This window comes from Conger conger, chromosome 16 (assembly GCF_963514075.1).
Source record: "Conger conger chromosome 16, fConCon1.1, whole genome shotgun sequence".
Classification (NCBI taxonomy): domain Eukaryota; kingdom Metazoa; phylum Chordata; class Actinopteri; order Anguilliformes; family Congridae; genus Conger; species Conger conger.
Genome location: NC_083775.1, coordinates 10,987,019 through 11,000,752, shown reverse-complemented (window position 1 = coordinate 11,000,752; position 13,734 = coordinate 10,987,019). Strand labels below are relative to the sequence as shown.

Genomic DNA, 13,734 nt, shown 5'->3' with positions numbered 1-13,734 from the left:
TGTGGTGTGCCAGGGCGCATTGTGCCAGGGCGCATTATCACAGCCATCAGGGAATACCGTTGCCGTGAAGGCGTGACCTTGGTCTGCAACAATGTTTAGGTACGTGGTAAGTGTAAAACTAACATCCACACGAATGCCAGGACCCAACATTCCCAGCAGAACATTGTGCAGAGCATCACATTGCCTCCGCCAACTTGCGTTCTTCCCATAGTGCATTCTGGTGCCATCTCTTCTACCAGGTAAATGACACACACACGATGTAAAAGAAGGCCATTCACATGATGAAAATAAAAGGTGATCCATCCGACTAGGCAACCTTCTTCCACTGCTCCATGGTCCTGTTCTGAAGCTCAGGTACCCATGGTCGGCACTTTCGGCGGTGGACAGGGGTCGGCATGGGCACTCTGACCGGTCTGTTGGCTCCCATGACCCTGTTGACAGTTCACCGGTTGTCCTTCCTTGGACCACTTTTGGTAAAACACTGCATACTGGGAACACGGGCCTAAACAGCAACTGGCTCGCTGGGTGGTCCAGGTGATATAGTTGGCCTACAGCCAGGCTGGGTTTGGCCCCTCCCTAAGGAGTGGTGGGCCACTCAACCAGAGGGGTGGCAGCTTCTCAGGTGCTATTCAGGGCTGCTTCCTTGGAGGAAGTTTGTGCAGCAGCTGGTTAGGCTTATTGTTCAGGGAATTACTTATTTTGTTTTCCAAGTCCTGGACTCCCTTGGGTTTATCCCCCACTCTCTGGGGCTCTGACTCCTGACTAATTTCAGATTTCATGACTCATATAGTTGCATGTTGAACGATATGAAATAGAATGGAGGGTTAAGTAAGTCACCCAGGTTCTATGAAAGAAGGTCAACACGTCACACAGAGTGGTCACTTGGGGAACTGCGTGGTGGCAGTCGGAAAAATGGAGAACTCTTACCTGTATTTTTGGTATGATTCCGTCCAGGTGGGGGGAGTGGTTCATTTGTCCTAACCAGTCAACCTCGGCAAGACTTGACCCATATAGAGGCATGTTGACTTTCATTTATATAACCTGTGTTACCTAAATAGCCTTCCGATGACTCATGTAACAGGGTTAATACAGGTATTACTTATGATTCCACTTTCCACTCTTAAAAGTTGGCCTATAAATGACGATGTACAATTGTAACGAAAATAAGGGGGAACATTATTGGCCAGTGCATGTGCATCATGTTGATTTGGGGCGGTGTTTTAGTTTGAATCGTCCCAGTTGCATGAATGTGCATTGTCGGTCGTTCACGTTTTAAAGCACTTCTCGCTCAAAAGTAATATTTAAGGGAATTTTAAGGGAATATCGGAAGGTATGGCTCATCTAAATCTGTTGATATTACATTCTGGAAGTAGTTCTGTAATTTTGTGTTTATTTTTGTTATCTTTTAATTATATACCTGTTAGGTTGAGGCTGGGCGGAGAGCCAGATGCGACCGAGGAAAAACCCTCTAAAACGAACACACGAACGTGTTCGTCACTAGATCCCAGGATACAATAGGAATGGGATTTAATCAACTGAAACTGAGCATAAAAGGAGAAAAGCCAAAAAACGGCTATAAGAAAACAAAGCAACCCTCTTAAAACAGGGCGAGCCGCACCACTGACTTGGTGCCCCAAACGACTGAGGATAGTTAAATAAAAATACAACCTAGCCGGGAAAAAGGCTAGGCACGAAAATAAAAACCTCGAGACGCAGCTCGGGACCAAAACGCAAACCAAAATACATACCAGGGGACAACGTCCCCCAACCTCCGACTCACACGAGTCTAAAGAAAGAAAAAGGAAAACCAAAACCTTAGAGGAAGGCGCCAGCGAACACAACACAGCTGAACGCCTTCCTTACCTTTTAATCTTTTTGTTTCTTAACCGTGAAACACACACCAGCACCGTACCGGACTCTTAAGTCTCACAGAGTCTACCAAGTGCATTTACCGGCTTTGTGTCAGAGCGAACAGTGAACACAAAAGCATTGGTGGACTGCCAGCACTGGCCTTAAATACTCTTTAGGAGGGGGAAACTCCTCTGCCAATAATGACAACCAGGTGAAGCCAATGAGCACCAGCCCTCTGGTGGACACCTTAGGTGTTACCTCACCATGACAATACCGAAGGTCAGCTAGCTATAGCAGTTGTACCATGAGCCACGTGTAATGCATTGCTTTACATGTTCTTCCCAGTGCACTAGCTCTGCAAAGCTCCACAATTGTATGACGAAACCCGGTGGCTGTATATGTTGTCCGTCAATTAGTTTTATCAGATTAAAAGTGTGGCAACGACACCAGTGCAAGCTATTTATTTATTGAGGATAACCAACACAACACAAGCAGCAGTAATAGACGGGTTACACTCACATGCCAAAAACAGGACCAAAAACAGGAGGGGGTCTGCCAACATCAAAAAGTGAGCTACAGAGCCCCCGAATCTCCCAAAAAATATTTGCACTGTACATTTCATTTATGTATGAAGTGGAAAAATATATTTTCAGCTTTGCCAAGATCATGTAGAAATGCGTGTGTGAGAACGCAATACAGTATCTGCAGGGTTAGTTTCACTTTGCAATGTGCAGTTATATAAATAGCATTTAGGGGCATTTTGGAGATGAACGGAAAATTGCCAGACATTAGGTCTAAATACACACCTGTTGGTATACAATGTCAAAATCTCGTTTTCCTGGAAGTGGATGGAAAAAAATAGACTTATTACAATTTGGCACTTTTTTTGGAATATATACTTCAAGAATTGACGAAATTGAGGAAATGGTGAATTTAGATTTCAGTGTCTTTATACCTGGGTTTTGCATGTTTGTGCTTAAGATGCTCTCGTACCAGTAAAACACCCGTCTATATTGCGAAGTGCTGACTTTATCCCAAAACATCAATAATCTAATCAGGTTAACAGAGTTTGCGATGTACAGTACTGTGCAAAAGTCTTAGGCACCCTAGGCTTTATTATATATATATATTTTTTGTGTGTCAGTATAAAAGAACACATTTGAGATTTCGAAAATATTCATTTTACAAAAGATTTAATTTTACAGAGACATTTTTGTATTTAATTTTTAAAAGTAACATATTACTGTAAGCTCATTGTACGTTTTAAAGTTTTCACATAGAACGCTCACAATTTAGCTAGGCTTCACTTGTTACCAGGGCAACAGTGTTTTTACGAACCTGCAAAACCCCAGCTTTAAGCTGCAGTTAGCAGGATAACGTGCACTTAGCTAGCCTGTATACACAGCCTGGTGAAATCACACTCAATCAATGAACAACCATCATTGTACTAGCATTTAGAAGGGAACGTGTTTTCGTAGACCTTAAGGCTATCTTCATGAGCACTGCCAATTTAGATCCAAGCAAATGCATCAAAACTGATTGCACAATGCTTCATCATGCAGCAGGACAATTATCCAAAACATACAGTCATAGTTACCAAAGTGGACTGGTCTTGACTACTCTAGTCAATCACCTGACCTCAATGCAATTGAGTATGAATTTCACTTTCTGAAGACCAGACTGAGGGAAAATAATCCCCAAAGCAAGGAGCTGAAGAGAGCTGCATGACAGGCATGGCAGAACATCACCATTACATCACATTATTGGCATTTTGGCAGATGCTCTTATCCAGAGCGACATGATTAGACTAAGCAGGAGACAATCCTCCCCTGAAGCATTGCAGGGTTAAGGGCCTTGCTCAACGGCTGTGTGGACCTTATTGCGGCTACACCGGGATTAGAACCACCAACAGTGGTCAGTTACCTTAACCACTACACTACAGCATTTGATGATGTCTATGGGTCGTAGACTCCTGGAATTCATTGATGGAATTGCCTAATACCTACAAACTTTAGTCAGCATTATTTTAATGCCATTAATAATTCACACATTTTTCTATATTTTTTCCCTTTATGCTTTATAGGACTGGAGTGTAAATTGTCGACAGTGCAGCCCTTCGTGACTGGAGTTTGCGACCCCTCACTGTCGAGCTTTGGAAAGCTGTAGCTTTCTGCTTCCCTCTTGTGGAAATTCTGTGTAATTGAACGAGGCTCCGTGCCGCACGTCAATAATTTTATTTATTAGAATTCCCTTAACTTTTTTCACGCGATGAAAACTGGTTGGGATGGATTTGATTGGGTCCCAAAACAGTTGCATGTCTGCATCTACGAACACTGACACGGGGAAAATACGATAAAGTTATGCTTGATCTCATATCTAGACTACAATATTGATAATATATTACTGGTTAAACATGCGGTCTATCTGCCGCTGTAGTTTGTAATTACACTAATCATCTAGATTAGTGCAGCTCCCTCTATTTCTCGCTAACTCACCTTAACAGCTACGCCAAACCAATTGCAATAGGGGGTAGCCGTACAATTAATCATAAAATGTGCGATGGCGAACTGGTGTATGATTTTAGTAATCTGACGCAATTTATCTTCCTGCATCCACGTGACTTCCGTAGTTTTCGGGCAGGTCGGAGATATCCGAACCGTCAGGAAGTTCCCATTATTTCATTCTCGGAATTACAACTCGGACGTAGACGTGAACGAAGGTGGTCATTTCGGTCTTTGTGATACGACTGTACAAAATATTGAAATGTAATTTTAGTTAATATTAGCTATGTCATGCAGTATGTCTTAATAGTCAATTGAGAGTTTTCGCAAATCAGGTGCAGATTTTATACAGCCTATATTATTATTTTTTTGGTTTATAAAAGGTTTCACCAAAAGCTATAATTTCGTTGCTCTATTCTGACGCTTTTTTTTGTAAAAGTTTTCCCGTTTTTAATGTTTTGCTGAGCATATACGTAGGAAACTGAACAATTCCTCGGAATTTGTCCTCTGACTGTTTTTTTTTAAAAGGTTCAACAGAAAGAACATAATAAATGCACCGAAAGTCTTTAACAGAAAGATAACATAGCCATGGACGATTGCAATCACGTACGCCTATACAAATTGTTTGTTATCCTGTTGAACATAGTTATTGCCGTAAGTATTATCATTTATAACGAGCATCACATTTTGGTGATCTGAATTTGGTCTATGTGCTGTCTTTATTCTTAATGATGTTCCAAACAGTCTGTTTTTCAGTAAGCCTATTGCTTGGCCTATGTATCTGTTTTTTTTAAAAATTATTATTATTATTATTATTTCTCTGCCTCATAATGGCTTCCTTGACATTTATTGATAGGCTACAACTTCGGCCCTCGTGTTGACAAATGCCAACAGACTCCAAAGGCAATCAAAAGCCTAGAATCAGGACTACTGAAAGCTTTCCTATACCTGAACTAAGGACGCGATTGAATACTCCTAATCAGGAACAACTGAGAAGCCAACTGTCCGATTACTTTTAGTCCCCTAAAATGGGGGGGGTTTGTATAAAAAGGGATGTACAATAATTCCTACAGGGAACATGGATTTAAATACCCTTGGTTGGGGGTGCTATGATGGAAGTGGTTCCATTGTGACCAAGCATTCAAACTGGGAGTAATATAACTGTAACGCAGAAAAGACATTTAAATACGTTTTAAAGAGCAGAAATTTCTCTGTGACTCTCTACCCACCGTCGACAATTGCCCCTCATTCTCCCTACTCCCTCTATCTCCATCAAATTCAAGACTCTTCTTTTTTTTTTTTTTTTTTTTTTACAAATATCTGTGCCTCTTTCTCTCCCTTTCTTGCTCTTTCTTCGCGCAGATTGTGGGGCTAGCGATGGTGGGGTTCGGTTTCACGTTGAGATTCGGCTCTGAGACTCGGGGATTCTTCTACATCAATTTCGAAACACAGCAGTTTGTCATTGGTACGCATTCATTTGGTTATTTTCTAGTCCTCTTCTCTTGTCCATTGTTTTGTTTATTTTTCTATTTTGATCCAAAGAATGGATCAAAAATGGATGTGCGCTGCCAACAGTATGTTTAAGTAAGTACAAACTTCTTACTCCCTGTTTTTCTCTCCTCTCTCTGTCTTTCTCAGGAGTGACAGTGCTGATTGTGCTGGGTATAATCCTGCTGGTGGTGGCTGGTGTCGGACATTGTGTAGTCTGCAGTGGGAGCAGGGGTGGCCTGAGAGTGGTACGGACAAACCGTTGGGTGGCGTAACAACATATACATATTATGTTGTCTTGTCTCTTTTAAGACCAGTTATAATTTTCTCATTATTCACATGGTTTTCTGTGCTATAGACAGCTATACGTTTGTCAAAACAGTGCAGTCCATTAGTATTTGGACATTGGTACAATTTCAGTTTTTTGCTCTGTACTCCAGCACCCCCCACTTGCACTTATGATAACTATATGTTCAGAACAACACATGTACAGAACAAGTACATGTGTACTTTACTAGTTATGGATGTGATGCTTTAACTTGTGGAAGAACGTATGCACTTTGGATTAAAAGCGTCTGCCAAATAACAAAAATGTAAAAATGTAAAAGTGGGACTATGGATTAAAAATGCCCTCAAATTAACAGTGACAGTCTTTAACACTTTAACCTCACTGTTTCATTCCAAGTCCAATGTGCTGGAGTGCAGAGCCAGAAGATACGTACGGACTGAGCTGTTCATTTTCACCCTGCCACAGTACGGCAGGGAGACCTTTTTCCTCGTGTCTGAAGCCCTGGCGCTGCTGAGCAGGAAATTGGGGAGGCAGAAAGCATTCCCAATCATTTTCCTTGATTAATAAGTTTGTTCATTATCTGAATAATCCATTGGCAGGTAAAGACACAGCTTCTTTCTTCATGCTGTGAATAATGAATTCAATTTTGAAAAATATGTTTTATTGAAGTGCACAAAAAAAGATAAAACAACTCGTTGCAATGAGGGCTACCTAACCTGCTCTTCAAGATTGTTAAAATGACAAAGCTGTGTGTGAATGCGGAAAACAAAGATGTATCCGCAGTTATGAATAACGTTGATTTTTGAAGGTTGATATTCAGTACTTTGTGACTTAATCCTTTTGTTAATCAAGGAAAATGATTTTGGGGGATGTTTTCTGCCTCAGCAGAAAAAGGTCAAAAGTGTGTTTTGGCTCCTGGATATTGTGGGTTTTGTGGATGTAACTGCATTCTGGTTACATGGTTCCTGTATTGTTCACAAATCTCCCATCTTGTGATGTTTGTTGTCATGACGGTGTGAATCTGGACGGTGTTGATGCTCTCCATCGACCCTTTTCATTTTCCTGAACAGTGCCTTCAGTGTGAATATTTGTTTCTGAATTGAAAACGTAGACACATGCCACACTTCTGTTTGTAGCTGTGTTGATCACTGCAGTGGAGTGTGGGTATTGATTTTCATTTTGATGGTAGGGGCGACATTGGCTCAGGTGGTAAGGGAAGTCGGCTGGCAGTCGGAGGGTTGCCGGTTCGATCCCCCGCCCGGGCTGTGTCGAAGTGTCCCTGAGCAAGACACCTAACCCCCAAATGCTCCTGACAAGCTGTTTGATGCCTTGCATGGCAGCCAATCGTTGGTGTGTGAGTGTACATATGAATGGGTGTATGAGAAGCATCAATTGTACAGCGCTTTGGATGAAGGCGCTATATATTACATTACATTACATTACATTACATTACATGGCATTTAGCAGACGCTCTTATCCAGAGCGACGTACAACGAAGATATAAATGCCAACCATTTACCATTTCATGTTGTTAATCTTCCCAGTATGCCCCCTTGGTAGGGGTTCCTGCCGTTCTGATAATGGCCATCGGAGCCGTGACGTACATCCGCAGCGACGAGGTGAGAGAATGAGGGATGAAAGAGAGGTAGAAAGCGTAGAAAGAAAAGTAGAAAGGGTATTTAGTTAAATAAGTATGGATATGTCAAAATGTCTGTCACAGGAACAAGTGGCTCATACCGCAGGCCTCTCCTACCATGCTCTAAATGCTGTAAAACCTGGAAGACCAGTCTGTAATGTAGTAGACTCACTCAGCACCCCCTTTTGTTAAAAAAAAAAGAAGTAATAAAATGCCTAATTTGATTTGATTATTTATTTTTATTTTTTGTTTGTAGCTTGGAATGGAACATCGTTAATTATGATGCAATAAATACAGTGGAGTGACTTTGACCGCAAATAAACAGGAAGTGGAATAAGTTGCACAAAATGGCTATTACATTTTTGAGGTAGGGCCTATTGTTTTGGAGAAGCATGACAACTTACCCCACTCTTCCCGATGTGGTTGTGCAGGTGGGAAAGCAGCTGGCAGAGTTCTACAGGACTGTTTACCTGCAGTACCTCAACAAAGGGGACCCGGGTCTGGTTAACACCCTGAAGCTCTTCCACAATGCAGTAAGTACTCCCAAGTCACCCTGTACCCTCCAAACTGCTCAAGCCCCCCCCCCCCCTCCCCCTTACACTGCATAACCCCCCCCTTAAGTCACACACACACACCCTTCTTAAACCGCACAACACACAAGTGTAGTGTACATCACTGTACACACACGCAGGCACATGCATATACATGTATGGACACACACAAGTACATGCACATATGCGTGGATACATACGCATACACACACGTACACAGACAAGCACACACATATGCACATACAGGTATACACGCACAAGTGTACACGCATACATACACACACACAAACTCACCCTTGCAGCAATGGTGCACAGCCATCCATGGGTCACTGTAACTGAAGAAATGTTTGGTTCTGCTGTGTATGTGCAAACGCCATAACGCCTCCATCTCACTGTTCTTCCTGCTGTCTGTCAGCTGGACTGCTGTGGGATTGGGGAGTCTCTGGAGCCCTTTATCCAAGACACCTGCCCCAAGAAGGATTTCCTTGACTTCACCATGCCTGTGAGTGTCTGGTGTCTGAACATTCAAATCTTTCTCTGGAATTTCTGTTTGAGAAGACCCCAAGATTAGACAACTAGGTCATGCACAAGGACACCATCTTTGTGACACCATCTGTGTGTCACAAAGTTGTGAGAAAAGTATCTCTAAATTACTACAAATGCAGGGATATTTCCCTAAACCTGACAGATTTCTGCTGTAGGTTGAGTGGCAGTTTTAAATGTAAAATGGTGGTTGTCTGTGTGAGACATATTAGCCCAGTAGACTGCAAAAAATGTATGTTGTATGCCATACTAAGGTTTTCCATATCACAGTCAAATATAGTAGTTTATATCAAATGGAGAAATTTCAGAGAATTTTAATTCAGTTCATAATTGTTTCCATTTTAGTCCAGGACTAAGCTTAATCTCTGTCTGTAAAACTGGCCCACAATGTTTTATGTGTAATGCTTTCAGTAATTGAATAATTGAATAGTAATGAAGTTAAATTGAAGTTGCTGTTTCTCCACAGTCATGCCCTTTGGCAATTGAAGCCCTGTTCCCTAGCAAGGCCTCTCTGATATTGGGATGTTTCATCGGAACAGCAGTTGTGATGGTATGGCACTGCACCTTTTCCAATCCACTGCAGGGTTCAGGGTTCAGCGGAGAGAGTTTAGGGGTATGGAGTGAGGGTTCACGGGGGGATGTTCAGGGTTCAGGGGGGAGGTTGAGGATTCAGGGGCGAAGGGAATGTGAGGGGAAGTGGAGCACATGAAAATTGTTAGAAAAAACAGAATCTGGAGAAGGTCCTGAAAATGATAGAAGCTATAGACCGTTTCAAAGATCAAAATAATGACATTGCATCTGCGTATGCACCACTTAATCTGTTCCTAATAAACTTCCAGTTGGGCGCCACTTGTAAATAGCTGCTATGACAAGCACTTTTAGTCTTACGATTATTGAGCAGCAAAACTTTGTTACTTGTTAGTTTTAAAATATCAATTTATCTTACACTAACTATCTTTGCCACTGGCTAGGTTTATATATATATAACATTATGGTCATACACTCAGTGAGCAATTTATGTAAACCGGTACACCTGCTTGTTAATGCAAATTGTGCATTAACACACGCTTGTGGCAGCAAGTAAATGCATAAAAGCATGCAGGTGTGGCCAAGAAGTTCAGACCAAATGTCAGAATGTGGAAGAAATGTGATATAAGTGACTTTGACCATGAAATAATTGTTGGTGGCAGACAGGGTGGTTTGAGTATCTCTGAAACTGCTGATCTTCTGGGATTTTCACGTACAACAGTCTCTAGACTTTCTAAAACAGCCAGTGACCAGCCGTTCTGCGGGCAGAAACGCATTGTCAATGAGAGAGTTCGGAGGAAAAGGCCCAGACTGGTCAAAGCTGACAGGACGGTTGCAGTAACACTAATAACCACGCATTAGAACAGTGGTATGCAGAAGAACATACAACGTGTCAAACCTATAAGTGGAAAGGCTACAGCAGCAGAAGACTTAATAAGTCTAAAAAATAAGTCTAATAAATACCTATTAAAGTGCTCCCTGAGTGTATATGCTAGATATGTATGAAGTAGCTTCATTGCAGCAAGACCTTTTAAGTAACGTTAACTAAGTAAAATAGTAGCACCGTAAATCCTATTTTTAGAGCAAACCAACTTTAATTTCTAACAGTTAGTTAGTTTCAGGTCGGGGAACAATCTACCACTGAACAACACAGCCTCAATTTTGACACCAAAATTTTTATAGATAGCGTTGCCTGTTTTGTGAAAGTTCTACACAAGGTATCTGGTATCAGCAAACTATTAGCTAACGTTAGGTAGTCTAACTTGTAAACAAAACTCAACACACGGGACGTTTTCTAGGATCACTGAAGTAATGTCTGCTGTTTATTTTTTTTTTAACTGTCAAAATGTCAATAGAGAAGAGCTAGAGAACGGAGAAGAGATAGTAACTGAGAAAAGAACAGAAAAGGGCACATTAATGGTTAACACATTTCCTCTCTTCTTCTCTCTTCCCTCTGTTCTTTGTCGTTTCTTCTCTCTTCCCTCTGTTCTTTGTGGTATTTCTCCTCTCCTCTGTTCCATCTCATTCTCTCTCTCTCTCTCTCTCTCTCTCTGGTTCTCTCAGATCATTGCTTCCATAAGTTCCCGCCACCTCTCTGGAGAGATTTCCTGGTCCTTCTCCTCCCCTGTTGACGAATACCCACCTTACCCCGCCATGCTCCCTGCCGAGTACGGCACCCTGAGTGTAGGGGTACACCGTGTCACTGTTCACCCCCCGCCTCCTTCACTCCAATCCTCCGCCACCGCTCCTCTCCTGCCCGGAAGTATGTGGAGCACTGGAGGGAAGCCGATGAGAGGAGAAAAGGAGAACAAGGGGAAGTGAAGCAAATTGGGACAGTTAATTTGCTTCTCCGTCATCAAAGTCAAAGTCAACGTCGACAACTGATAAAATAGCCCTGTCATAGGCAGGGTTTTTTTTTTCAGACCCCACAAATATTCCCATTGCCCATCACAGATCTTACACGATGCCAGCCCATTTAAGGCTACAAAATAGCTTGTCATTGCATAGTAGGACACAGTAGCCTGTACAAACGCAAACCTGACATTACAGTGCAGGTCGAGAGACTAATTAATGTGTAACCAGCAACAAAAAGATATTGAAACAAACATAACAATTTACTGTAAACCCAGAACCCCAATGTGTACTGTAGCTATACTGTAACAGTCTACATTCTGTTGTCAGTTAATTGCATCTCACATATTAATAAATTCACAAATATTTCCATAGGTTAGTGAAACAGATGAGTCACATCTATTTGAGTCATTGTTCATAATATTCAATCAGTGTTCACAATGAAAAACAATGATTCTCTTCTTTTTGGGGAGTTTTCTTTGTTTTCTCTCTTCCCTGGTTTCAGAAGGTAGAATCTGGGCTTGAGGGTTTCTGTAATTTGCATTGACGTAATTGTGGTAGCCCCTCGTTTCTGTTCCTATCTCTGTGCCTCTCTGCTCTGCAGCATCTTGGAACAAGCAGATTGAGAGGTTCCACAGTTTATTACATTACATTACATTATTAGCATTTGGCAGATGCTCTTACCCAGAGCCACGTACAGTTAGACTAAGCAGGAGACACTCCTCCTGGAGCAATGCAGGGTTAAGGGGCCTTGCTAAAGGGCCCAATGGCTGTGTGGTTCTTATTGTGGCTACACCGGGATTAGAACCACCGACCTTGCGTGTCCCAGTCATTTACCTTAACCACTACGCTACAGGCCCCCCTCATACCCCATTGTTCCCACCTACAATGAACCAGCCTTGTTCTGCAGGCCATGCAGTTCTGTATTCTTGGTGGTTCTCCTCCTATTAGTACTCCTTCAACACAAAAGGTAACTGTCCATCCATACACACGCAGTTTGTGGATAAATGAAGAAGCGTGCCTAAACCAGCACCACAAAGCTATGTGTATTTAGAGCACCTAGCTTCACTTCCTGTTCCTGCGATACAGTCAGTGTATTTCATTTATTAGTTCAGAACTCATACAGTGGGGTCCAAAAGTCTGAGACCACATTGAAAATATGGGAATTATTTTTCATGTGATCATGAAAATGAACAGAAAGTTTTAGGATTTTGAAAACTTTAAAACAAAGTTACCTCGTAGCCATGCAAGAACTACGTGAAGGTCAAAGAAGAGCAAGGAGTGCTGCACAATCCACAATCACCTGACCTCAAACCCATTGAACATTTATGGGGGCACTTGAAGACTGACAAAAGCCAAGCATTCAGTCACATCACAAGACGCTCTTTGGAACATTTCTCAGACTTTTGGAGCCCAATCATATGCACATGATTGCATCATACAGGATGTTGTAAATAATGCCATTTTTAATGTGGTATTGACTGTCAGCAGATGTACGCTATGTAGAAATAAAGACCTTTATGAATGGATTTAGTGTGAGGTGTTTACCTGACTGGATTGCCTTTTTATTAGGAAGGGTGGATTTTTCCTTCCTTACCCAACAGTGCCAAAGAACAAAACCCAGGGGAAGTGTTCTGTTGGACACAATAAGCATTTATAAATCTGAATAAAGCTAAGTGACTGGAGTAAATATGAATCATTCTGCACCCAGCAGCCAGTTAAAGTTTGTAATCGCTACGAACTTTAACTAGCTGCTGTCACCACTGATTTCCAGATTTCTGAGGGCTACAGTGTTATATTTTGCTTTCTTTTTCCCTTTATTCTTTATCGGACTGGAGTGTAAAGGCCCGGACACACCAAACCGACGGTCGGCCGTCGGACGTCGGTGGCGCCCTGTCGGCCGAGTCTTTCCGGTGTGTCCCGCACGCCGACACTGCGTCGGCGTGTTTTTGAGGGCTCCGACGCGTCGGAGAGCTCTCTCATCGACGGCTCCGGGGGCTCCGACGCCGACCGTCGGTTTGGTGTGTCCGGGCCTTTAGACACAAGCCCTTTGTAACGAGTTAAAGACACCCGGTCAAAATGTTGAGCTGTGGAAAGCTGTAGCTTTCTGCTGCCCTCTTATGGAATATATGCGTAATTTAACTCTGCTCCCTGTCTAAGCCAAGGCGAAAGATGAAGTTTATTATCACTTCAGGTTTGAACCCCCGGAAACCAGGAAACCCTTCACAATCGCGAACTGGGGTAGGAGCCTGTGCACGCGGGTCTAGGCATTGATGGGCACTTGAACTTGAGATGTCAATCTGTAATTCATGTGGTAAACACATAACTGAAGTTCAAAGGAACGAAAGAGAAAGACTTTCATAATTGAAAGTGTCCTTTAATAAACCACATTTTATAGGACTTTCAGTTGCATGAAAAGAGGACCTGAGCTAACCTCAAGGCAGCGACCACAGTCTAACAAGCAAAGCGGCACATGCGGCGACACATGGACCTTTC

The 13,734-nt window shown here is 42.3% G+C and overlaps 1 protein-coding gene across 4 annotated transcripts; it reads left to right on the top strand.

The window, feature by feature from the left end:
- Positions 1–4,495: 4,495 nt before the first annotated feature.
- On the top strand, positions 4,496–12,767 carry LOC133114825 (CD9 antigen-like). 4 transcript variants are annotated; one of them, XM_061224494.1, is made up of 9 exons: positions 4,496–4,570; positions 4,881–5,006; positions 5,715–5,817; positions 5,991–6,088; positions 7,674–7,748; positions 8,197–8,298; positions 8,732–8,818; positions 9,326–9,409; positions 10,951–12,767. In XM_061224494.1, exons 2-9 carry the CDS (start codon positions 4,941–4,943, stop codon positions 11,206–11,208), a joined length of 873 nt encoding a protein of 290 aa, XP_061080478.1. In that variant the 5' UTR covers positions 4,496–4,570; positions 4,881–4,940; the 3' UTR covers positions 11,209–12,767. The 4 variants fall into 4 exon arrangements, with proteins under 4 accessions (XP_061080478.1, XP_061080477.1, XP_061080479.1 ...); XM_061224493.1 differs by having other exon boundaries at positions 4,520–5,006; XM_061224495.1 differs by having other exon boundaries at positions 4,521–5,006; positions 5,209–5,817.
- The last annotated feature ends 967 nt before the right edge of the window (positions 12,768–13,734 follow it).